General features: G+C 41.4%; 1 protein-coding gene across 1 annotated transcript in view; it reads right to left on the bottom strand.

Moving 5' to 3' along the window:
* Positions 1-24,998, bottom strand: part of LOC141147926 (transmembrane protease serine 9-like) — a 59,985-nt gene extending 34,987 nt beyond the window's left edge. Inside the window, exons 1-4 of the mRNA XM_073635084.1 lie at positions 24,898-24,998; positions 20,116-20,381; positions 16,478-16,647; positions 14,376-14,704 (exon numbers count right to left, since the gene is read on the bottom strand). Coding sequence (XP_073491185.1) covers positions 14,376-14,704; positions 16,478-16,647; positions 20,116-20,381; positions 24,898-24,998 — 866 coding nt within the window. The remainder of the gene's footprint in view (positions 1-14,375; positions 14,705-16,477; positions 16,648-20,115; positions 20,382-24,897) is intronic.
* Positions 24,999-26,818: the final 1,820 nt, after the last annotated feature.

The following is a 26,818-nucleotide window of genomic DNA, read 5'->3' as shown; positions in this document are numbered from 1 at the left end:
TTCGCAGAGTCAGGCCTGATCCCTGCGATCGCTAACAGTTTTTTTTGTAGCGTTTTGGTGAACTGGCAAGCACCAGCCCCAGGCAGCGTCAGATTAGCGCCAGTACCGCTAACACCCACGCACGCACCGTACACCTCCCTTAGTGGTATAGTATCTGATCGGATCAATATCTGATCCGATCAGATCTATACTAGCGTCACCAGCAGTTTAGGGTTCCCAAAAACGCAGTGTTAGCGGGATCAGCCCAGATACCTGCTAGCACCTGCGTTTTGCCCCTCCGCCCGGCCCGGCCCAGCCCACCCAAGTGCAGTATCGATCGATCACTGTCACTTACAAAACACTAAACGCATAACTGCAGCGTTCGCAGAGTCAGGCCTGATCCCTGCGATCGCTAACGTTTTTTGGTAGCGTTTTGGTGAACTGGCAAGCGCCAGCGGCCTAGCACACCCCGGTCGTAGTCAAACCAGCACTGCAGTAACACTTGGTGACGTGGCGAGTCCCATAAGTGCAGTTCAAGCTGGTGAGGTGGCAAGCACAAGTAGTGTCCCGCTGCCACCAAGAAGACAAACACAGGCCCGTCGTGCCCATAGTGCCCTTCCTGCTGCATTCGCCAATCCTAATTGGGAACCCACCGCTTCTGCAGCGCCCGTACTTCCCCCATTCACATCCCCAACCAAATGCAGTCGGCTGCATGAGAGGCATTTTCTTTATGTCCTCCCGAGTACCCCTACCCAACGAACCCCCCCAAAAAAGATGTTGTGTCTGCAGCAAGCGCGGATATAGGCGTGACACCCACTATTATTGTCCCTCCTGTCCTGACAATCCTGGTCTTTGCATTGGTGAATGTTTTGAACGCTACCATTCACTAGTTGAGTATTAGCGTAGGGTACAGCATTGCACAGACTAGGACACACTTTCACAGGGTCTCCCAAGATGCCATCGCATTTTGAGAGACCCGAACCTGGAACCGGTTACAGTTATAAAAGTTAGTTACAAAAAAAAGTGTAAAAAAAAAAAAAAATATGAAATAAAAAAAAATAGTTGTTGTTTTATTGTTCTCTCTCTCTCTATTCTCTCTCTCTATTGTTCTGCTCTTTTTTACTGTATTCTATTCTGCAATGTTTTATTGTTATTGTTATTGTTATTGTTATTATGTTTTATCATGTTTGTTTTTCAGGTGTGTAATTATTTACACTTTACTGTGCTTTATTGTTAACCATTGTTAACCATTTTTTTGTCTTCAGGTACGCCATTCACGACTTTGAGTAGTTATACCAGAATGATGCCTGCAGGTTTAGGTATCATCTTGGTATCATTCTTTTCAGCCAGCGGTCGGCTTTCATGTAAAAGCAATCCTAGCGGCTAATTAGCCTCTAGACTGCTTTTACAAGCCGTGGGAGGGAATGCCCCCCCCCCCCACCGTCTTCCGTGTTTTTCTCTGGCTCTCCTGTCTCAACAGGGAACCTGAGAATGCAGCCGGTGATTCAGCCAGCTGACCATAGAGCTGATCAGAGACCAGAGTGGCTCCAAACATCTCTATGGCCTAAGAAACCGGAAGCTACGAGTATTTCATGACTTAGATTTCGCCGGATGTAAATAGCGCCATTGGGAAATTGGGGAAGCATTTTATCACACCGATCTTGGTGTGGTCAGATGCTTTGAGGGCAGAGGAGAGATCTAGGGTCTAATAGACCACAATTTTTTCAAAAAAGAGTACCTGTCACTACCTATTGCTATCATAGGGGATATTTACATTCCCCGAGATAACAATAAAAATGATTAAAAAAAAAAATATGAAAGGAACAGTTTAAAAGTAAGATTAAAAAAGCAAAAAAATAATAAAGAAAAAAAAAAAAAAAAAAAAAAACACCCCTGTCGCCCCCTGCTCTCGCGCTAAGGCGAACGCAAGCGGCGGTCTGTCGTCAAACATAAACAGCAATTGCACCATGCATGTGAGGTATCACCGCGAAGGCCAGATCGAGTGCAGTAATTTTTCCAGTAGACCTCCTCTGTAAATCTAAAGTGGTAACCTGTAAAGGCTTTTGAAGGCTTTTAAACATGTATTTATTTTGTTGCCACTGCACGTTTGTGCGCAATTTTAAAGCATGTCATGTTTGGTATCCATGTACTCGGCCTAAGATCATCTTTTTTATTTCATCAAACATTTGGGCAATATAGCGTGTTTTAGTGCATTAAAATTTAAAAAAGTGTGTTTTTTCCCCAAAAAATGCGTTTGAAAAATCGCTGCGCAATTACTGTGTGAAAAAAAAAAATGAAACACCCACCATTTTAATCTGTAGGGCATTTGCTTTAAAAAAATATATAATGTTTGGGGGTTCAAAGTAATTTTTTTGCAAAAAAAAAAAAACTTTTTCATGTAAACAATAAGTGTCAGAAAGGGCTTTGTCTTCAAGTGGTTAGAAGAGTGGGTGATGTGTGACATAAGCTTCTAAATGTTGTGCATAAAATGCCAGGACAGTTCAAAACCCCCCCAAATGACCCCATTTTGGAAAGTAGACACCCCAAGCTATTTGCTGAGAGGCATGTCGAGTCCATGGAATATTTTATATTGCGACACAAGTTGCGGGAAAGAGACAAATTTTTTTTTTTTTTTTTTTTTTTTTTTTGCACAAAGTTGTCACTAAATGATATATTGCTCAAACATGCCATGGAAATATGTGAAATTACACCCCAAAATACATTCTGCTGCTTCTCCTGAGTACGGGGATACCACATGTGTGAGACTTTTTGGGAGCCTAGCCGCGTACGGGACCCCGAAAACCAACCACCGCCTTCAGGCTTTCTAAGGGCGTGAATTTTTGATTTCACTCTTCACTGCCTATCACAGTTTCGGAGGCCATGGAATGCCCAGGTGGCACAAAACCCCCCCAAATGACCCCATTTTGGAAAGTAGACACCCCAAGCTATTTGCTGAGAGGCATATTGAGTCCATGGAATATTTTATATTTTGACACAAGTTGCGGGAAAGTGACACTTTTTTTTTTTTTTTTTTTTTTTTCTGTGATAAACTGTGATAGGCAGTGAAGAGTGAAAGCAAAAATTTACACCCTTAGAAATCCTGAAGGCGGTGATTGGTTTTCGGGGCCCCGTACGCGGCTAGGCTCCCAAAAAGTCCCACACATGTGGTATCCCCATACTCAGGAGAAGCAGCTAAATGTATTTTGGGGTGCAATTCCACATAGGCCCATGGCCTGTGTGAGCAATATATCATTTAGTGACGACTTGTTGTAAATATTTTTTTTTTTTTTTTTTTTTGTCATTTTTCAATCACTTGGGACAAAAAAAATAAATATTCAATGGGTTCAACATGCCTCTCAGCAATTTCCTTGGGGTGTCTACTTTCCAAAATGGGGTCATTTGGGGGGGTTTTGTACTGCCCTGCCATTTTAGCACCTCAAGAAATGACATAGGCAGTCATAAACTAAAAGCTGTGTAAATTCCAGAAAATGTACCCTAGTTTGTAGACGCTATAACTTTTGCGCAAACCAATAAATATACGCTTATTGACATTTTTTTTACCAAAGACATGTGGCCGAATACATTTTGGCCTAAATGTATGACTAAAATTTAGTTTATTGGATTTTTTTTATAACAAAAAGTAGAAAATATCATTTTTTTTCAAAATTTTCGGTCTTTTTCCGTTTATAGCGCAAAAAATAAAAACCGCAGAGGTGATCAAATACCATCAAAAGAAAGCTCTATTTGTGGGAAGAAAAGGACGCAAATTTCGTTTGGGTACAGCATTGCATGACCGCGCAATTAGCAGTTAAAGCGACGCAGTGCCAAATTGGAAAAAGACCTCTGGTCCTTAGGCAGCATAATGGTCCGGGGCTCAAGTGGTTAACAGGGGTGTGTTTTTATATCCACTACATATATATAGATATATATGTAGCGCAGGGGTTTGCTACCAAAGTTATCATGCTAAGTAATTATTGTTTCTAAAGTAAGGGTTTGGCTCTCTCTAGTGACCCCTAAAACTTTATCAAGACCTTTCCTTTATTTAGAAGGGCAAACAGTTATGCATTGTGGGATGCGTAGTTTAAGGAGGAAGTGACTCATGTGGTTAACTCAGTTTGGGAACTACTGGACCCACAATGCCAAAACACATACCCACAATGCCAAGAGACAGAACAGCCTGCTGGGTAAGGGGATAAAAGGGACAGCGCGGCCATCTTTTGGCCTCTCGAGACGCCATTCAACAACCAGCAGGGAGGTCTGTGTGTGTGACGAAAAGACTGCGGCCTACACGGCGCGGAGCGGGATTGCCAGCCTCTGAGGGACTTCAGAGTACAGCCCTGCCAGCTTAGCAAGCGGATCGGTGTGCAGTGCCAGGACATCTGAAAGTTTCCTGCATCTCAGCCATCTGGAGGAGCGGTATAGCGCAACAGTGCCACCTTTCATCAGACTGAGTCATCAGGAGGAGAGTCTGGACGGAGCCTTACAGCCTCTGAGTCTATTGTGGTGAAAGGGCACCTGCCCATTTCAGTAAAGTGCACTGTTTGCTGAGTGAGTTATTCACAGACTGCTGGTGAGACTTGTAGTTCCACAGAGGTGATTCTACTTATTCACAGGCTGCATACAGCTGAACTCTGGGGTTTGTTATTCCATGTGCTGTAAAGTCAGTACTGTATTACACTCACACATAAGGAGGAAGTGCCCTATATCTTCAGTTAAACAATCACCAGCACTTCACTTATTCTACAGTTTGTTTTCTCTCTGTTTCCCTGTTGGATTACAAATACTGCAGTTTAAACTACAGGCTAGCTGAAGATATCTGGAGACAAGGAACTTTTATCATCTTTTATAAAGCGTCACGGTTCTACTTTGAAGTTGGGACATTGAATTACAACCTAGGGGAGCCCTTGAGTACAGGTTAAATATTACCTTGTGTTATTATATGTGAAAAACATTACCTTGCAATTTGGTGTATATGTGTTGAGGCTCCAGTGGGAAGAGGTTCAATATGGATCTTTGAGAATATTGAACATTTGTCCCACTGTACCCCTATCTATATATATATATATATATATATATATATATATATATATATATATATATATATATATATACAGTGGGGACGGAAAGTATTCAGACCCCCTTAAATGTTTCACTTTTTGTTATATTGCAGCCATTTGCTAAAATCATTTAAGTTCATTTTTTCCCTCATTAATGCACACACAGCACCCCATATTGCCAGAAAAACACAGAATTTTTGCGAATGTATTAAAAAAGAAAAACTGAATTATCACATGGTCCTAAGTATTCAGGGGGTCTGAATACTTTCTGTGCCCATTGTATATATCCTCTACATTGATTATTAAATTTACAGTTCTCTTTCCAATCCGTACTGATTGTTATCAACTGACACTTACTGTCTATATTTGATCACACTGTTCCTTCCTTATGCTTAATATTCACTTCAGTAAACTTTCTGAGTGGTTAATTGATATTTTGTGTGAGTCTCTATTACTATTACAGCTGGTAAAGGGACGGGATCCAGGGCTATGGTAAATATATTTTATGGTTTGTCATTACTGTGTTTCTCTCTATTGCTGGGTCCTACACTAATATTACTAAGCAGCTGTGCCAGAGGGGTTGAGAGCATTCTATCTATCTATCTATCTATCTATCTATCTATCTATCTATCTATCTATGGAAAGTAATAGTATGGATAGGTGACAATGACAAGAAGAAGAAAAAGGCACAGATAGATATAGATCGATAGGTTGATCGATAGATAGATATAGATATATATATATATATATATATATATATAGATAGATAGATAGATAGATAGATAGATAGATAGATAGATAGATAGATAGATAGATAGATAGATAGATAGATAGATCTATATCTATAGATATACACCTCCAATGCCCAGAAGGGGGCACTGACATGAAGGGGTTATGTGCAGCCCACCTACTTCAATAGGAATTAAAATATCCCCAGTGGCCAGAAGGGGGCAGTAGTATATAGGGCTTATGTGCAACCCACCTACTTCCATGACGAATTATAGAAAATCGCTTAAAAAAAAATATCTTTACAAGAAATACTTCCATTATTCCATTATTGATCTAATTTGCTTCAAGCCCAAAGTGTTAAATCAAAGGGAAACACGTTTCAACAAATAGTCTTTAAAATCATCATGTCCTTTCAAAAGTATTTTTTCAATCTGCAGGTCGCCTCAAAATAATTTTCTGGTGATCTTAGCATATGAAGTGGCACTTACAACTTCCTACATTACCCCATAGGGTAACAAAGCTCTACCACATCTCCCACTTGTGGGTTTCAAGTCTCTATTTCTGAATTGGAATGCCTACAAAAAGAGGCTATATTAACCTTTAAACCTATCAAATTGTTGCTGAAATAAATACAACCAAGAGTCTAGAAAATATGTTCATTTTTTTATTTCAAGTTTTTTGAATATTGATAAAAAATAACAACATGATAACAAACAATGTTGCTGAAAAACATTTGAGAGTTTAGGAAACATTTTTATATTTTACAGTGTTTTGAACATTCATAAAAAAAATAATAATAATAAAATAATAATAGAATATATACAAATAGGAGTGCACCCAAGGATAATAGTACCTACATCCGATATGAATTCAGAACCAAGCAAAAAAGTACGGGGGAAAGAAGTTGAGGGTTTTGTTGGTACCATCAATGACTACACAAATGTTACAACGATTAAAAACATAAGCTGTTTTATTACAAAATTTTAAAAGTTGTACAAACATCAAACATATACAGTATAGACTCCCAACATCTCCCATTAAAACCAAAGTTACTATCAGTAATACAGAGACCAGTAAGTCCAGTTGTAATTTCATAGCAGCTGTTGGGAGTCTATACTATATATATATATATATATATATATTTTGATGTGTACAACGTTTAATATTTTGTATTAAATAAAAGAGCTTTTTTAATCATTGTAACATTTGTGTAGTCTTTGATGGTGCCAACAAAATCCTCAACTTCTTTCCCCCGTACTTTTTTTGCTTGGTTCTGAATAATATAAAAATAAAATAATTGTCGCGCACTCATACATGTAATGTCACTCCAAAGAAGTGAAAAAATACTAAAAAAAAATGGTGTTATTTTTATTTGGGGTTTTGGGGTTTTTAGTGAAACAAGGATTGGTGGAAAGGAGAAACGTTTTTCCCATATTAACTCTTACAGGAGAGAATTTCCCTTCCTAGGGGTAGATTTCATCTCACTTCCTGTTGTCTCCTTCCGTTTGCAAGTAGGAGTCGTTTGTAAGTTGGATGTTTGAAAGTAGGGGCCTGCTCTATATATTCTGCAGAAATTGGGGCCTTAGGGGTTGGTGTTGCCACAACACTGTAAGCCCTCACAGGGCCCTGCTTTAAAATATTAGATCAAGAATTGTAATTACATGCCCCTGTTGAACAGGGGCAGAAAAATTGGGCCTTTGGTGATGGTGGTGGTGGTGCTGGTGCCATAAAACTGTAAGTCCTCACAGTTACTCTTGGTGAGCGCTGGAATGGGCCCTGCTGTGAAATATTAGATCAAGAATTGTAATTACATGTCCCTGTTGAACAGGGGCAGACAAATTGGGCCTTAGGCACTGCTGCTGTTGCCACAACACTGCAACCCCTCACAGATACTCTAGTTGGAGCGCAGGAACTATCCCTGCTGCAAAGAATTGCATCAAAATTTGTAATTACACGCCCCTGTTAAACAGTGGCTGAAAAATTGGACCTTAGGCACTGGTGCTGGTGCCACAACACTGCAACCCCTCACAGATACTCTAGTTGGAGCGCAGGAACTAGCCCTGCTGCAAAGAATTGCATCAAAAATTGTAATTACATTCCCCTGTTAAACAGGGGCTGAAAAATTGGGCCTCAGGCACTGGTGGCGGCACCCAGAACCAAAAATGTTCTTACAAGCTATCAGCATGATCATTGAGGAGGAAGAGGATAATTACTCAGCATAACAGGTTAGTCACTCAGCATCAGCATAGGCAGTCTTTGAAGGGATCTGACATTTAAAAAAAAAATATTCAGCTTCATCAGCATTAGGTGCTTGGTAGCTGGTGGTGATCCAAGACTGATTTATTTTTATGAAGGTCAGTCGATCGACCGAGTCGGTGGACAGACGCACCCTGTGATCGGTTACAAAGCCTCCAGCAGCACTGAATGTGCGTTCCGAAAGAACGCTGGATGCAGGACAGGCCAGTAGCTCAATTGCATACTGTGCAAGCTCTGGCCAGTGATCCATCCTCAAGACCCAGTAACCCAGAGGATTTTCGGTGGGAAAGGTGTCCAAGTCAGATCTTGCCCCTAGGTATTCCTGCACCATGTAAAACAGACGCTGGCGATGGTTGCTGGAACCGATCATACCTTGGGGCTGCGGACTAAAAAATTGTCTGAACGCATTGGTCAGACGGCCACCTTCTCCACCGCTCCTTCTTTAAATGACCAAAGGCTCAGCAACACGTTGTCCAGGAACAGGAGTTTGTAACCTCCCAGTCTCTAGGAACGCGTTGCACAGACCTTTCTGCAAGGCCTCCCGAAGATGTTTCATCCTCTGCTCCCTCTGCGATGGCAAGATAAGCAACCTTACCCTTGTAACGTGGATCAAGGAGGGTTGCCAGCCAGTATCGATCCCTCTCCTTGATACCACAAATACGAGGATCCTTCCGCAGGCTTTGCAGGATCAGGGAGGCCATGCAGCGTAGGTTTGCCGAGGCATTCAGTCCAGAGTCCTCTGGGTCACTAAGGACGACATGATCCACAGCCACCTCCTCCCAGCCACGTACAAGTCCATGGGTTTCTTGGGACTGTAAATGATCCCTTAAAGACTGCTCTGTTCTGCCTCAAGTGCCCTGCCATTATTCCACGCAGCGTGGACAAGGGGGACAGTGTCACTGATGCATGCACTGTCACTGCTCACCATCCTCGTGGCCTCCTCAAATGGTGACAGGACAGTGCATGCATCCCTGATCATGGCCCACTGGCGTGGGGAAAAAAAACCAAGCTCTCCTGACCCTGTCCTGGTGCCATAGTCACACAGGTACTCATTAATAGCCCTCTTCTGCAGCATGGCCAACGTTGCGTTCCACCTGGTAGGCATGTCACAGATTAGGCGGTTCTTGGGCAGGTTAAATTCCTTTTGGAGGGCTGCCAGCCGAGCACTGGCATTATATGACCGGCGTAAATGCACACAGACTTTCCTGGCCTGCCTCAGGACATCCTGTAAGCCTGGGTACCTGCCCAAGAACCGCTGCACCACCAAGTTAAGGACGTGAGCCAAACAGGGCACATGGGTCATTTGTCCTTGTCGGAGGGCGGAGAGGAGGTTGGTGCCATTGTCGCAAACCACCATTCCTGCCTTAAGTTGGCGTGGCATCAACCACCTCTGAACCTGCCCCTGCAGAGCTGACAGAACCTCTGCCCCAGTGTGGCTCCTGTCCCCCAAGCACACCAGCTCAAGCACCGCATGGCATCTTTTGGCCTGCGTACTTACGTAGCCCCTTGAACGCCTACGGAGCACCGCTGGTTCTGAGGACAAAGCACAGGAAGAGGCCACGGAGGAAGAAGAAGAGGAGGGGGTGGAGGAGAGAGGTGTGTTAGAATCACCAGTAGTGGCATTTTGGAGGCATGGTGGCGGAACAACCTCCAACACTACTGCATCTTGCCCTGCATCCTTCCCAGCTGTCAGCAGAGTCACCCAATGCGCTGTGAAACTTAGGTAACGTCCCTATCCATGCCTGCTGGACCATGAGTCAGCGGTAATATGCACCTTACTGCTGACCACCCTGTCCAGCAAGGCCAAGACATTGCCTTCCACATGGCGGTAGAGAGCCGGACTCGCCTTCCATGAGAAAAAGTGGCGTTTGGGAACCTGCCACTGAGGAACCGCACATTCCACAAACTCACGGAAGGGGGCAGAGTCTACCAACTGAAAAGGTAGCAGTTGAAGTGCTAGCAATTTTGCCAAGCTAGCATTCAACCGCTGGGCATGTGGATGGCTGGGAGCGAACTTCTTTCTGCGGTGCAGCAGCTGGGGCAGGGAAATTTGCCTGGTACAATCTGATGTCGGTGTACCGATAGCAGATTGCTCGCAAGTACTTGGCTGTGACACACCTAATTCTACACCTTCATTCCTTTCAGTGCAGGTCTCAGAGAGGACTGAAGGTATAGTGGGATTGGAGATCCCAGCTCATGAGGAGCAAGGAGTGGTCCTCTTTGTTCTTTGGTGTGGGTCTTTTTGGTACGCTTGCCAACGAACTGCATGGCAGGTCAACATATGTCTGGTCAAGCAGGAGATGTTTTGGCCACGCGAGATGAGACATATGTTGCAAATGGTAGGCTTGGAGTTTTTTCCTGGGCATTCCCCAGGTTTTGTTGTTATATGTTACAAATAGCAGCGGTGCGATCTGATGCACTCGTCTCAAAAAAGGCCCACACCAAAGAACTTGTAGAATAACGCGCAGAGACAGCAGCGCCCTGCACATGCGGAGCTCTGAGGTGTGATGCAGTCAGTGTGCTGCCCTTAGGCTGGTCCCTGGAGGGCATCCTGCCTGCCTCGTTGGTGATGTGCCTCCTCCTCCTCTCTCCTATCAGGCACCCAACGTTGAGTCAGTGACCTCATCATCCCCTACCTCCTCATCACTGGAGAAAACCTGGCAGTATGCTGCAGCAGGGGGAACATGACTGCCAGATTGCTGTCCTTCTTGGGCACCCCTCTGTCCGTGCTCACGTTACTGCCTTCATCTAGCTCAGTATCATCATCAGAGCCTTCAAAACGCTGGGCATCTTCCTGGAGCATGTACCCAACACTGTGGTCAAACAGTTCGAGGGACTCCTCAGGAAAACATGGTGGGGCTAAGGAAGGAGTCACTGATGCCATTGAGCCGAGGGAAGAGGCCGCGTTGGCAGCTGCTTTGCCAGACAAAGTACCGTGAGCCTGGGTGAGAGAGGATGAGGAGGATGAGGACGGCTTGGTCATCCACTCGACCAAGTCTTCCGCGTGTTGCGGCTCAACACGGCCAGCTGCCAAAAAAAAGGCCAAGCATGTCCCACGGCCACAAGCTGATGAGGATGCACCGTGTCCACGACCAGCACTGTTGCCTCTAAACACAGAGCCTGCTTGCCCTCTTTTATTGGCTTGTGACTGTCTGCCTCTCCTTGTTGGCCTTCCAGACATACTATTAGCCTGCAGTGAGCTACACAAAACTGATATATATATATATATATATATATATATATATATATATATATATATATATACCGATTATACTGCAGCTAGCTTAATGAACTGCCTGCCTGTAGTATTATTAGTATGATAACCCCCGCACTTGTCTTCAGGTAGCTATAATGTTGGTGCAACTGTGCAGGGTACACAGTACAGTAGCTGGAAATACTTCAATGAGCCTACACAAGCAACTGGCTGCAGGTTGCTATACTGTAGGTCAGACTGTGCAGGGTACACAGTAAAGTAGCTGGAAATACTTCAACGAGCCTACACAAGCACCTGGCTACAGGTTGCTATACTGTAGGTCAGACTGTGCAGGGTACACAGTAAAGTAGCTGGAAATACTTCAATGAGCCTACACAAGCAACTGGCTGTAGGTTGCTATACTGTAGATCAGACTGTGCAGGGTACACAGTACAGTAGCTGGAAATACTTCAATGAGCCTACACAAGCAACTGGCTGCAGGTTGCTATACTGTAGGTCAGACTGTGCAGGGTATACAGTAAAGTAGCTGGAAATACTTCAATGAGCCTACACAAGCAACTGGCTGCAGGTTGCTATAATTTAGGTCAGACTGTGCAGGGTACACAGTACAGTAGCTGGAAATACTTCAATGAGCCTACACAAGCAACTGGCTGCAGGTTGCTCTACTGTAGGTCAGACTGTGCAGGGTACACAATAAAATAGCTGGAAATAATTCAATGAGCCTACACAAGCAACTGGCTGCAGGTTGCTCTACTGTAGGTCAGACTGTGCAGGGTACACAGTACAGTAGCTGGAAATACTTAAATGAGCCTACACAAGCAACTGGCTGCAGGTTGCTATACTGTAGGTTAGACTGTGCAGGGTACACAGTACAGTAATTAGAAATACTGTAAAAACACCTGCCTGCCTGTCAGTATATTAGGAAGAGAAGAACAGAATCTAGCTAAACTGAATACAGTTTATATATATATATATACACACACAACACCTGGGATGCATATATATATATACACAATACACTGTAACTGCAGCTAACTGACTCGACCTGCCTACTCTATCTAACTTAAATCAAATGACACTGTCTGTCTCTATCTCCCTCTATCTATGAACGTCGGAACACACTACACAGGGCCGCCGTGCAGGCAGCCTTATATAGTGTGGGGCGTGTACTAAATCCCCTGAGCCATATATATATACAGTATATATGTATGTGTATATATACGAGATTCTGTACAGAACACCCACCATGTAGCAGTAAATCTGATATAGGGCGGCCATTAAGTGGTTAATGTCCATCTTTGTACCCAACACAGTAGAGATGTGCATGACAAAAAAAAATGTGTTTTGTCCCGATTCGTTAATCTAGTTATTTAGTTTTGTTAAATTCGGTTGATTTGTTCAATTCATATTCAGGATTCTTATTCGGGATTCGTATTTGGCCGTTCGGATTGATAAATTTTGAATTGGTCGAATCGAAAATGTTATATTTTATTTCATTTTTTCCCGATTCGAATGTGGCAAAGTGAAAAAAACAAAAGAAAAATCTTCATCAAATGATTATAGTGACTCTTTAAATCACCTTTCACTTAACTAAAACAGCATTATTTCAAAATGGTACTCGAATAACACACACAGTCTTTCATTTCAGAAATATGTGTACAGTTAGATTTCGACTGGAGTTCAATGTAAAATTTGATTCAAATTTCAGTCCGAATTTCCACAAATTTGGACAAATTTTGTTTCGTTATTCATTGAATTCGGCAAAATCCCTTTATATTGTAATTTGGGTAATTAATTCGGAACGAAACGAACCGCACATGTCTACGACACAGGGTGTGCCGATCACAGACAGGAGAAATGAGACAGATCGCTGCCCCAGGTGAGTGTAATAATCCACCAAAAAGGAAGGGCTGGGTGCTAGCTCCGGCTCCCAACCATGAAAATGTAGACCAAGTGAGAAAAATGAGCTGCACTCCAACATCCGTCTAAGAGGTTTACTGAAAGACTGCCCACCAGGACTAAAACAACGGACCAAGGGGTTACAACATTTCACACATACATTGTGGTTGTTCAAAACCCGTTTTTGAAGAAGCACGAAAGTTGTCACCCCTTGGTGACCAAGGGGTGACAACGTTTCACACATACATTGTGCTTCTTCAAAACCCATTTTTGAAGAAGCACAAACATTGTCACTCCTTGGTCACAGTCCTGGTGGCAGTCATTCAATAAATCTGTTGGACGGATGTTGGTGTGCAGCTCTTTTTTCTCACGTGGTCTACATGCCGATCACAGAGGTGGAAATATAGATTGGAGCAAAATAAAAAAGTTGATACATAGGGTGGAGATTTACTAAAACTGGAACACTCAGAATCTGCACACTATGTATCAACTTTTTATTTAGCTTCAATCTATATCTCCGCCTCTGTAATCAGCATGTAGACCAAGTGAGAAAAATGAGCTGCACACCAACATCCGGATGTCCAACAGGTTTATTGAATGACTGCCACCAGGACTATGACAACGGACCAAGGGGTGACAACGTTTGTGCTTCTTTAAAAAACGGGTTTTGAAGAAGCACAATGTGTGTGTGAAACGTTGTCACCCCTTGGTCACCAAGGTTGTCACCCCTTGGTCACCGAGTGGTGACAACGTTTGTGCTCCTTCAAAAACGGGTTTTGAAGAAGCACAATGTATGTGTGAAATGTTGTTACCCCTTGGTCCGTTGTTTTGGTCCTGGTGGCAGTCATTCAATAAACTTGTTGGACGGATGTTGGTGGGCAGCTCATTTTTCTCACTTGGTCTACTTGCCGATCACAGAGGTCGAAATATAGATTGAAGCAAAATAAACAAGTTGATACATAGGGTGGAGATTTACAAAAACTGGAAACACTCAGTATCTGGTACAGTTCTGCATGGTAGCCAATCAGCTTTTTTAACTTCAGCTTGCTCAATTAAGCTTTGGCAATAAAACCTGGAAGCTGATTGGTGTCTATGCAGAGTTCCACCAGATTTTGCACGCTTCGATTTTAGTAAATAACCCCCATAGTTTCACATGTATTGCTTTGAAGTAAAGCCCCTTCCACCTTTTCAAAGGTTTTATGTATAGGAAGACATGGAACTAAACATGTGCTGGGACTTACCATGAAAGGAACATCAACCAGAGGGGGATCAAGATCTTAACCATGAACAGGACATACGTGTGAGATGGAGCACCGGATGACAGTTGTGCCATGTGGGCATAACCTTTATAAAAAGTTTCATTTCCCGGCATGGACGCGTTGCTCGAATGTGAAGCGATCTGTGCTCTATTGAGAGATGGAACGTACGTCCTTAACCAGGGCAGGTAGTACTGGATATTTGTGTAGACACCGGGTAGGTTCGGCTGGGCGCAACCAATTCCCCAATCGATAATCCCAACTTGAACCCAGGTGCCTTCGACCTTGTAAACCAGAGGGCCGCCAGAGTCACCCTGCAATAAGAAAGAGGAAAGTCGTAGAATTTTTATTAAATATCTTCAATACATTTTGACTGCAGATTTAATGTTTATTATTATTTATTAATATTTATTATATTATTTATTATTTATTTATTATGTTTATTATCTTCTTCCCACCCCCCACCCCCCTTCTTTTTAGTTATGTATATGTGATATTTTGCATATTTGTAAATTCATATTTGAAAATTCAATAAAAAGATATAATACAAAATGGTTACTATTCCTAATCCAGTAATAAAATAATATATAAAAAATATAAAAATAATTTAAAAAAAAATGGACATATTAAACAACATCTGCTGCTATAGATATCTATGTTGTACAGATGAGCCAATAAAACTGAAATTAAATCTGTTTAGATTTTGCCTTCCCTGGTTATCCCCTCACCTCTCGTGAACATGTTAATTAAAGTGGTTGTAAACCCTTGAGCAAGGGATGGATCCCATGTAGCCGCACATCAATGCAGACCCACTAGTATTAGAATGAATGGCAGTCACAGCCTGGGCTCCCGTCAGGGCCACCCCCCCAGCACGTGAAACAAATCCTCATTCATAAGTTGTACATGTTTATCTGCAGTCTTCTCTTCTCTTCGTCTGTTCAAAGTGCTGAATTTATAGTATTTGTCTGAGCTGTCAGAAAAAAAGGGGGCGGAGGGCTGAAATTACAGTCTGCAGTGCTCAGTGAGGAGAGCTCTGACAGCTGATTGGAGGGAAAGGGAAAGCACACCCCCCTTCACACAGCACACAGGAACAGAGCTGAGGCTGTCAATCACAGGCTGTGTGCTGGAGATCCTTCCCCTGCCACCTTTTTTTCCTCCTGGTGTTAGGAGTGACTCATGCTGACAGCCGAGGAAGGAGACAGCAAATAATAATAACACTTGGTTTTATTTCTGAGTAGAGCTGCACGATTAATCATTAAGAATCGTTATTGCGTTTTTTTTTCCCCCTTGCGATCTTGACAAAGTATTTCCTGATTCTTTCTATGCAGAGACAGCCGACAGCCATCAAAAGAAAGGAAAAAAAAACAAAAATGGGGCAGTCTGCCAAGAATCACAACATTCTTAAGCAGTGGAACTTAAGTATAAACATTGTAACAATTTGTCCTTTAGATCAAAGGAATACACTTTGGTGTGTAAATGAGGGAAGTTTAACCACTTGAACACTAAACCTTTTTCAGACATTTGTTGGTTTCAAGTTAAAATATTTTTTTTTTTGCTAGAAAATTACTTAGAACTCAGAAACATTATATATATATATATATATATATATATATATATATATATATATATATATATATATATATATATATATATATATATATATATATTTTTTTTGTAGAGACCCTAGAGAATAAAATGGTGGTTTTTGGTTAAAAATTACACTTAAATGAATAAAAGAAAAAAAAAAAAAAAAAAACTAACCAGTAAAGCCTAATTTTTTTTGTATAATGTGAAAGATGTTATGCCCCGCGAATCGCAATCTTTTTATTCTAAGCAAAAAAAATGTGATTCTCATTTTGGCCAGAATTGTGCCGCTCTACTTCTGAGGTTCATGTCTGAGGTTTACAACCACTTTATATTTTTTGATATAAACGTTTCCATTTTATTGCCGGGCACCTGCGTTTCTGTATGCAAATTCAAACAGATTGTGGGGGATGGGAGGGTCGGCACAGTGCTGTAGGTATTTACTGTTGTCTGTTAGCAAGTTATCATTTCAGCATCATACTGTTTCCAGTATTTTTACATACCGTGCAAGTGTCTTTTTTGCCTTCCTTGTACCCAGCACACATCATGTCTGCTTGGATTATAGGATTACTGGGCTTGACTCTGAACAAGGACTGATACATAGCCTCGCAGTTCTTGTTGCTGATCAAAGCCAACTGCACCTCCTGTAGGGTCCCAGGGGATGAAAGCTGAACTGTGAAAAACAAAGAACAGATATTACTATTAAAGCGGATCTTCCCTGCATCTGAGCACCACAAACCAAAAACACTTTTTAAATCATTTTTAATATTCAAAGCAAACTCCCCCATCCACCCATGTCTCCATGTTTTTTTTTTCACTTTGAAAAACACCCCCCTAGCATTTCCGTCCATGGCCATCTTGAGTAAGGGCAAATGATGTACCATTTACTTCCTGGAGTCTGTCTGCGCTTAGCTCAAGCATGCATGCAGGAAAGTGTGCTTTGCTGAGAAAACTCCTCCTACTCTCAACCCCTCCTGAAGAAACCTGGGTTACTTAAAAAAGAAACACAGTTGTTGACCCTCCTGAAGACTCTGGGCACGTATGACATCATTTATCTAGGCCAGAAACCAGGAAGTAACTGAGGAAATGTAAAAAAGAAGTTTAAAACAAGCAAATATGGTATACTATCCTATCTATTTAATAATGCTGGCAGCACGAGGATTAAAAATAATCAATGTTGATTGGGAGAGTGAAGTTCCACTTTTAATCTCTCCATGGCACATGATGGAGAGCTGCACCACCTACTGGCCATAAGCCTGAATAAAAAATATTTTTGGAGACATATGTTACAATAACATCTCAAACTCATGCCACAGATTGCCTGCTAAAAATACAAGTACAAAATTAATGCTATTGAGATAAGATGAGATAAGATAAGATAGAACAAGATAGGCTAAGATAAGATACCATACGATAAGATAAGACGAGATAAGATAGGACACGACGAGACAAGATATGATAATATGAGCTAAGATAAGCCAATATACGAAAAGCTAAGATTTAGTAGGATGAGACAACAAGAGACATGATAAGGTGAGATAAGAGGAGAGAAATCAAGATAAGACACAACACGGCGAGATGAGACTAGATCCGATAGGATGAGATAAGATAAGCCAAGATAAGATAAGATGAGATGAGATGAGATGAGATGAGACATAACAAGACAAGACGAGATGAGATAAGATAAGCCAAGATAAGATAAGATAAGATAAGATGAGATGAGATGAGATGAGATGAGACATAACAAGACAAGACGAGATGAGATACGATAATATGAGATAAGATAAGCTAAAAGAAGACAAGGTAAGGTAAAATGAGATGAGTTAAGATAAGACACAACAAGACGAGAGGAGATGAGATACGATCATATGAGATAAGATAAGCCAATATACGATAAGATTAGATACGATAACATAATATGAGACAAGAAATGATAAGATGGGTTAAGAGAAGATAAGTGAACACAAGACAAGATAAGATAAGACACAACAAGACGAGATGAGACACAATAAGATGTGATAAGATAAGCCAAGCCAAGCAAAGACAAAACAAGATAAGATAAGACATGACAAGATGAGACGAGACACGATAGGATGAGATAAGATAAGCCAAGCCAAGACAAGACAAGATAAGATAACACACGACAAGACGAGACACGATACGATGAGATAAGATAAGCCAAGCCAAGACAAGATAATATAAGACAGGACACGGAGAGGCTAGATCCGATAGGATAAGATAAGCCAAGACAAGACAAGATAAGATAAGATAAGATAAGATAAGATAAGATGAGATGAGACACGACAAGACGAGACGAGATACGATAAGATGAGATAAGATAAGCTAAAACAAGACAAGGTAAGGTAAAACGAGACGAGTTAAGATAAGACACGACAAAACGAGACAAGATACGATAATATGAGATAAGATAAGCCAAGATACGATAAGATCAGATATGATAACATAAGACGAGATATGATAAGATGGGTTAAGAGAAGATAAGTAAAGACAAGATAAGATAAGACACGACAAGACAAGACGAGACACGATAAGATGAGATAAGATAAGCCAAGACAAGACGAGATGAGACACGATAAGATGAGATAAGATAAGTGAAGCCAAGACAAGATAAGATAAGACATGACATGACAAGACGAGACGAGACACGATAAGATGAGATAAGATAAGCCAAGATAAGATAAGATAAGAGGAGACAGGTCAAGACAAAACAAGACGAGATGAGATACAATAAGATCAAATAAGATAAGATAAGCTAAGACAAGACAAGTTAAGGTAACGTAAAACGAGACAAGACGACATAAGATAAGACACGACAAGACGATGCGAGATGAGACAAGATGAGATAAGATAAGCTAAGACAAGATAAGATACGTTAAAAAGGGATCACCTTTTGAGAAACTTTATGAAAACTAAAAAAAGTTTTACATTTTGTAACATTTTCATAATTGCTTCTTTTTAAGTTTTTATTCTTTTTCTTTCTAACTGGGAACACTTTTCCTTCTACCTTTTCACTTTGATCCCACCCACTTTTGCCATACGTGATCTATTGACAGGACAACCTGAATTTTAACATGACAAAATGCCTGCTGGGGCAAGCCTGATCTGACCCCCCTAGGTAACACCCACATGTGATGCTAAGCCTCCATTGCTTGAGAGAATTGAAATCCACTGAATGAAAAGAAACACTCAGCCTGAGGAGGAAAAGTGTACATGATTCTGGATGTCCTTCAACCAAGAAATATGGCAGCATGGGTGGAGCTTAAGGGGTCACAATGGTGACCCTGCTCATGCTCCAGGGAGCTCTTGTGGCCTCCCTGTCACATTAAGGTTTGTTGATGGGGAAAAGCGCTTGCTACTTTGCCCTGCATGGGTAATTCAGTAAACTCAGAGGGTCTGGGCCGGCTGGGCTTGGGCCCACCGAGGCCCGTTTTGGGCCCTCTGATATTCTGGTTACACTGCTCAACCATGCACTTGTACACAAGGTGGAGGCAGACAAGCCACTCTCTGAGCTGCTGGGTGAAAGCGACGGGCTTGTAAGTGAATATGAAAGTCAAAGGGCCTGCTCACCGCTTTCAGATAGCAGCTCAGAGCGTGGCCTGCCTGCCCCCACCTTGTGTACACATGCAGCTGGCAGCAGGAATATTTTGGCAAGAATAGGTAGTATATTGGTGCGAGGTGGAAATGGTAGGTGGTAGTGGGGTGCCCCAAGTCAACTTTTGCATTGGGGCCCACAAGCTTCAAGCTACACCTCTGTGTGGCAAACTCTACCTGACTTGCTGTAGGTTCTAATGCACCGTGTGAGAAACAAACAGTGTGCAGTGAAAACATAGTTAGCAATCTCAGTACAGAAGAGGAGTCGGTACAACTGAGCAAGGCTGAAAGGAATGCTTGAAGTCAAGTTTTGAGTTATCATTATAGAAAGGTCTACCTATAAGGAAAATCAACATAGGGAGCTTCTATAATTGTTTCTATTTCCTGGAAGAGGTGGGGGGAGGAGGGGTGGAAAGGAGTAGAGTTGTAGTGTTAATTTAACATATATATATATATATATATATATATATATATATATATATATATATATATATGTGTGTGTCTTTTGAAACTTTGTTACTAAGTTTACCATTTTGTTGAGTGTTCCCCCAGCCAGTTGCCCAGCATAGGGCCCCCTCTGGAAGTTGAAGTGTCGGAGATGGGAGGCAGACAGGAAGGATGTAGGGCGTAAATTTCACGGGTTTATCTAGTATCACCAGGGCGATGTCCCCACTATCTCCTGTGAAATTTGGGTGTATGATGACATCTTGGACAGCTCTGGCCACTACACTGCTATCCTCCAGTTTGGTGAGCTGGTACGCCCCAAGGTAGACCTTGAAAATTGAGATATCCTTCCTGTGAGAGAGAATTTAGTACATAACCGGGGTCAAAATAGATTGGTTATGACATTCCGAAGTTCTAATAAACTTTCCTCGACAAAATGTAAATTGTTAAAAATGTTAAACCCATTCCTGCCCACCCCGGCGCCCTGTTATCTGGTGTGTTAAGTCCAGGGAATGGGAAAGTCTACCTAATCATGTGACTGCTGGGACCGGCTATCACAGTGGTCACATGATCAGGAGCCCGGTATCGTACATACATGTCTTCTTCGACAGCTCGGTATCTGTGCTGGGAATGTGCACTGAGCACGCTTTCAGTACAGAGACCTGTGCCGCCCATGTGCAGCATGTGAGCATTAAAGCCCACCTGTCACCCCACCACACATATTGGTTACAGGTTAACAAAAAGATATATATTTTTCACAGCTACTGCAAAAAACAGCAGAGCAGAAGAGGTAGGACATAAAAAAGTAAATGATACCTTTCGTTCAGTGACTGAATAAATTGTAGCCAACAAAAAGGGGTCTATAGATAAAATATGTCTTAAGCATCCACATAGGCACAAGGAATGATGGCCACATTGTTTGTAATGTTATTGTCTCCTAGGATCATCAGCTCCATCTAGTGGTCATATTTTTCTAAAAAAGCATAATGGCCACTAGATGGAGCTGACAATCTCAGGGGATAATTATTTTAAAAAAATATGGCAATCCTTCTTTGTGGTTGTGGGAATGATTAAGATATGGGAACATTTTAAGACATAGAATAAGGGAATAAATGAATGAAGGGCATTAGTTCCCCCTCTAGTGGTCAGAAATAGAATTGCAGTAATTTAAAATTCACTATAAAGGCAAAGGTTTGTGGACATCCGGTCGTCACATGAGCTTAATGGACATTTAAAAAAAATGGGCATTAATATGGAGTTGTGGAGTTGGCCTCTACTCATTTTCCTGTTCTGGCTTTAACAGTTTCCATTGTTCTGGGAGGGCTTTTCGCAAAAGATTTTGGAGTTTATTTCTGGATATGTGTGCCCAATTGCAAGGCCAGGTACTGATGTTGGGTGAGAAGAACTGGCTCACAATCAGCGTCCCAATTCATTCCAATAGGTTTGAGGTCAGGACAAGTCAAGTTACATAGTTACATAGTTACATAGTAGACGAGGTTGAAAAAAGACACAAGTCTATCCAGTCCAACCTATGTGTGATTACCAACCTATGTGTGATTAAGTTCCTCGGCACCAAACCATGTCTTTAGATCTGGCTTTTATAAATAGGTGCACAGTCATGCTTAGAACAGAAAAAGGTCTTCACCAAACTGTTACCACAGTTTGGGAAGAGCACCATTGTCTTTGTATGACGTAATGCTAACAGGACCCTTCACTGGAGACACCCGAACTTAAAGTAGAGCTCCACCCAAAAAGGGGAAGCTCCGCTTGTTTGCTTGCTCCCCACCCTCTGCTGCCACATTTGACAACTTTTAGGGGGAGCATGTATCTGTTTTGACAGGTACCCGCTCCCACTTTCCGGGGGACTTCTCCAGGGCGAGGTCACCTGGGTGTTTGCCCCCCCCCCCCCTCCTCCTTCCCCCGCCACCGGGCCATTCACAAAGTGCAGCATGCTTTGCACATGTGTAGTAGGATGCTGGCTGTGAAGCCGCAAAGGGTTCACTGCCGGTCTCCTTTACTAGAAATGGTGGCGGCAGCACCCGAGAGCTGAATGAAAAGTTGGCTGGGATGAAGACACCTCTGGATTCCAGGACAGGTAAGTGTCCTAATATTAAAATGATCAGCTACAGTATTTGTAGCTGCTGACTTTTTTCTGAAGGAGCCTGGAGCTCCTCTTTAATCTTTTTGAGAGGGGGCATACATACCTTTGGTCAGGTAATTGGTCTGATGGTTGAGTGTCCACAAACACTTGGCCATATAGTATATGTTCTTGACCAGGTCCAAGGTGTATTAACTAAATCTTTAAATCACATGATAGCATGCCCAGCATACAACCTATTACAAATTCAGACATTTGCTCATCTTGCATTGCAAGTCAATTTTCTATTTCTGTTCGATTTTTTCTTCTCTGTGCCCCAGGCAGATGCCCTAATGCTGCCTTTCCCTTTCCTCCTCCTTCCTTCATGGGTATATACAGCACCAGTTACAGCCGTAGACGGTCTGTTTCCTTACTTTGTCAAGCAATGTGCAGCAGTCAGAACCACGGACTCTGTGATGAGGGACCCGCCACATATCGATATCCCATTTATTTGTAGGTCGACCTGCCATGGCCAAGCTCCTTTTCCTGCGGTTGCCCCACCGACAATGCGACCTGCTACCATTGGTCTCCCACAGGCTGTTAAATCAGAGGAGAATATGAGATCCTTTGTTATATTTCCATACCTGTCCTATCATCATATCTATAACCAGACTAAAACTCAGATCTCTTCGAAGTCTCCTTTACAGCTGGTTATACATTAGTAACGTTTTTTTTTTTTAACAAAGTAACATTAGTAACATTTGGTTTGAAATTTTTCATTTTAGGAACTTTTGTTCGATATTCTAATTGTTAGAGAGTTTAAACTGATGAAAGTGTTTTACTTCAGTGGTGAGAAAATTCGATGGATGGAAATTTTTTCTAATACAACCACATTTTTAGCAGTGTGTGTCGTATTCTTTAAGGGAAGTCTATTCATTCCAGAACTAAATGTTAAAAACTTCACCTCCATAAGGCCCCTTTCACACTGAGGCGGTTTGCAGGCGGTATTGCGCTAAAAATAGCGCCTGCAAACCGCCCCTAAACAGCCTCCGCTGAAGCGGTGCGCTGGCAGGACGGTGAAAAACATCCTGCAAACCGCTTCTTTGGAGCGGTGAAGGAGCGGTGTATTCACCGCTCCTAAACCACTCCTGCCCATTGAAATCAATGGGACAGCGCGGCTATACCGCGGCAATACCGCGGCTATAGCTACGCTGTACGAGGGATTTTAACCCTTTTTCGGCCACCAGCGGAGGTTAAAACCGCACCGCTAGAGGCCGAATACCGCTGCAAGAACGACGATACAGCAGCGCTAAAAATAGCGCTGTTGTACCGCCGACGCCCCCACTGCCCCAGTGTGAAAGGGGCCTAAGGGGGAAATGCAACATAGAACGAGTGTACAGAGTACCCAATATTATACTTCAAATAGTAATATAACATCACCAAAATCTCAAAAAAAAAAACAAAGAAAAAGAACAAACACAACAGATATCCTCACAACCATACACCTCCCCCCCCAGGCCCACCATCAAAAAAAGTAGATAAAACAGTACCCCATGCAGGTCACATTTAAGGATGGTACCCCTGAGTTAGAGGCTGTAGATGATTCCCACTATGGGAATGGGGTTCTAATGATCGTGCAAATTTTCGGTCCGTTCACAGGTTCTGGTGCGAACCCTACCGGGGGGGTGTTCGGCTCATCCCTAATTCCCACCATGAATTCCAGATTTTATGGATTTTTTTTTTTTGGGGGGGGGGGGGTGCCATACTCTGCCATCATATTTACCCACTTCAATACCGGGCACTTCCCTTTCCTAGACCAGTTTTCAGCTTTCCGTGCTTTCGCATTTTGAATGACAATTACTCAGTCACGCAACACTGTTACCCACATTACATTTTCATAATTTTCTTCGCACAAATAGAGCTTTCTTTTGGTGATATTTATTCACTGCTGGTTTTTTTTTTTTTATTTTTTACAAAAAAAAAAAGAAGAAAAAAGACCGACAATTTTGAAAAAAAAAAATGTTTTGCCGCGTACACACGATCGGGATTTTGGTCGGAAAAAAAGATACGGCGGCTTTTCCGACGGGATTCCGCTCAAGCTTGCCTTCCATACACACGGGTCACACAAAAGTTCTCTGAACTTTCGACCGTCAAAGAACGCCGGTGACGTAAAACACTACGACGAGCCGAGCAAAAATGAAGTTCGATACTTCCGAGCATGCGTCGAATGGTTTCCGAGCATGCGTAGGAATTTTGCGTGTCGGAATTTTCGAATAGGAACTTTTTTCCGACCGAAAAATTGAGAAGATGCTCTCAAATCTTTTGCTTGCTGGAATTCGGCCAGCAAAAGTCCGATTGGAGCGTACACACAGTCGCATTTTCCGACCAAAAGCTCTCATCGGCCTTTTTGCGGGCCAAATTTCCGATCGTGTGTGCGCGGCATTAGTTTCTGTCGGTAAATTTTGGAAACAAGATATTTTTTCTCCCTCATTGTTTGTGCGCTGGCGAGGAGGCACTAATGAGGAGGCACTGTTATCGACATTCATAATGTCCATCAAAAGTTACATTGTCTATCAGCTAAGGGTCATTATCATTAACAAAGCTTCTAATTATTGACCTCTCTCTCCTACTTACATGCATTCTAGGTTCTCTTTGGAGGACGTTTTATGTTGTCTATGGTCATTGTTGTCCTACAGTATGTGGATAGACACTAAACACATCACACCACAACACATTTCCATATCAACTGCATCCTATAGAGATTGTTTACAGGTTACAGTACAATCTTACCAGATCTGTGAGGGGTGTAAGAGGACCTCCGCTGGCCTGAAAACCATGGATTTCCCTGGGGCATTGCCAAAGAAATTTCCTTCACAAACTTCCTTTCGCATGCAAATCGCTGTGTATGTGCAAAAAGTCCACTTATCACTCCTGGCTGGATCCTGAAGGGTTTGCTCATGGGCAAATTTCCCATTGTTCTAGGAGCCTGACATGCGCCATGGTTTTTTTTTTTTTTTTTTTACAATCTATCTTGCATCAATACATCATTTTTTTTTTATTTTTTGATAATAATGTCCATCTTGCATCAATACATCAATACATAAAATACAACTGAAGCATTTTTTATTTCATTTTATTTATTTTTGTATACATAAATTACATTATTACATTACATAATTTTTTATTTATTTATTTTTTTTATTTATTTTTTAATAATAAAGTCCATCTTGCATCAATACATAAAATACAACTGAAGCATTTTTTTTTTATAGATCATAAGTTCTTCCAAGATTTATTAATTGCATTTGCGTTTTAAAATAAAAAAAAAAATAGCAAAAAAAAAAAAACAAGCTTTATTTATTTCATTTTATTTATTTTTTTATACATAAATTACATTACATAATTTTTTATTTATTTTTTAATAATAAAGTCCATCTTGCATCAATACATAAAAATACAACTGAAGCATTTTTTTTTTTTTGATAGATCGTAAGTTCTTCCAAGATTTATTAATTGCATTTGCATTTTAAAAGGAAAAAAAAATAGCAAAAAAAACCCTTTATTTATTTCATTTTATTTAATTTTTTTTATATACATAAATTACAACTGAGACTTTTTTTTAATAGTTTTTTTTTTTTCAAGATTTTCACACATTTGCATTTTAAGGGAAAATAAACAAGCAGAAAATAGCAAAAAAAAAAAAAAAAATTGTTTTTTTTTTTTTTTGCATCAATATCAGCCCTAAAGGGCTGTTGTATTTATTTAGCTCTCACGCTTGTTTATCCCCTGAGGACCAGATCATATCTTTTGGATATAGTAAAGAATAGTTAAATCTCTCCTCTTAATACGGGCTGGGGTTGTATGTAGTTTGTCGTTTTTTTGTTGTTTTTTTTTTTTTTTTGTCTATATATAAAATGAATAAAAAGATAATTTAATTCAAATAAAAAAAAAAGAATAGTTAAAGCTGTCTAAATTGCTTCCCTTGTGATTTTATCACTTCTGGTAATGTGTTATACTGTATAGTCCCATTGTAGATAATGATCTCTACAGAGCGTTGGAAAAATCCTAACCAAAGGGCAACGTTGTAGTTATCAGATTCAAACATTAATTGCTAAAAATGCTGTAAAAAAAAAATAAATAAATTCAAATGAATGTTTTATTAGGAAACAAGTGATTAGTAAAAAGAACAAACTGTACACCAGTGACGGCCGCTCCATTAGGGGCGTAGGGGCGCCGCCCCCCTATTCCATGTACCCGCCCCCTAATCTACATGCAGGGTGTCAGATGCATTGGATTTCATTTTTTTTTTTTTTTTTAAGCACATGATTAGAATTGGCTTCAAAAAGGGGTGGGCTCGGGGGGCGCAGAGTACTGCAACCCGAGACCCCCCCCCCCTGTGACAATAGAGAATTAATATTCGCCTATGTTACATAGTTACATAGTAGGTGAGGTTGAAAAAAGACACAAGTCCATCAAGTCCAACCTATGTGTGTGATTATGTGTCAGTATTACATTACATATCCCTGTATATTGCGGTCATTCAGGTGATTATCTAATAGTTTCTTGAAGCTATCAATGCTCCCCGCTGAGACCACCGCCTGTGGAAGGGAATTCCACATCCTTGCCGCTCTTACAGTAAAGAACCCTCTACGTAGTTTAAGGTTAAACCTCTTTTCTTCTAATTGTAATGAGTGGCCACGAGTCTTGTTAA

This window comes from Aquarana catesbeiana, linkage group LG06, assembly GCF_042186555.1.
Source record: "Aquarana catesbeiana isolate 2022-GZ linkage group LG06, ASM4218655v1, whole genome shotgun sequence".
NCBI classification, from domain to species: Eukaryota; Metazoa; Chordata; class Amphibia; order Anura; family Ranidae; genus Aquarana; species Aquarana catesbeiana.
Note: the sequence above shows the minus strand (reverse complement) of the source record. Positions and strands in the feature narration are given on the sequence as shown.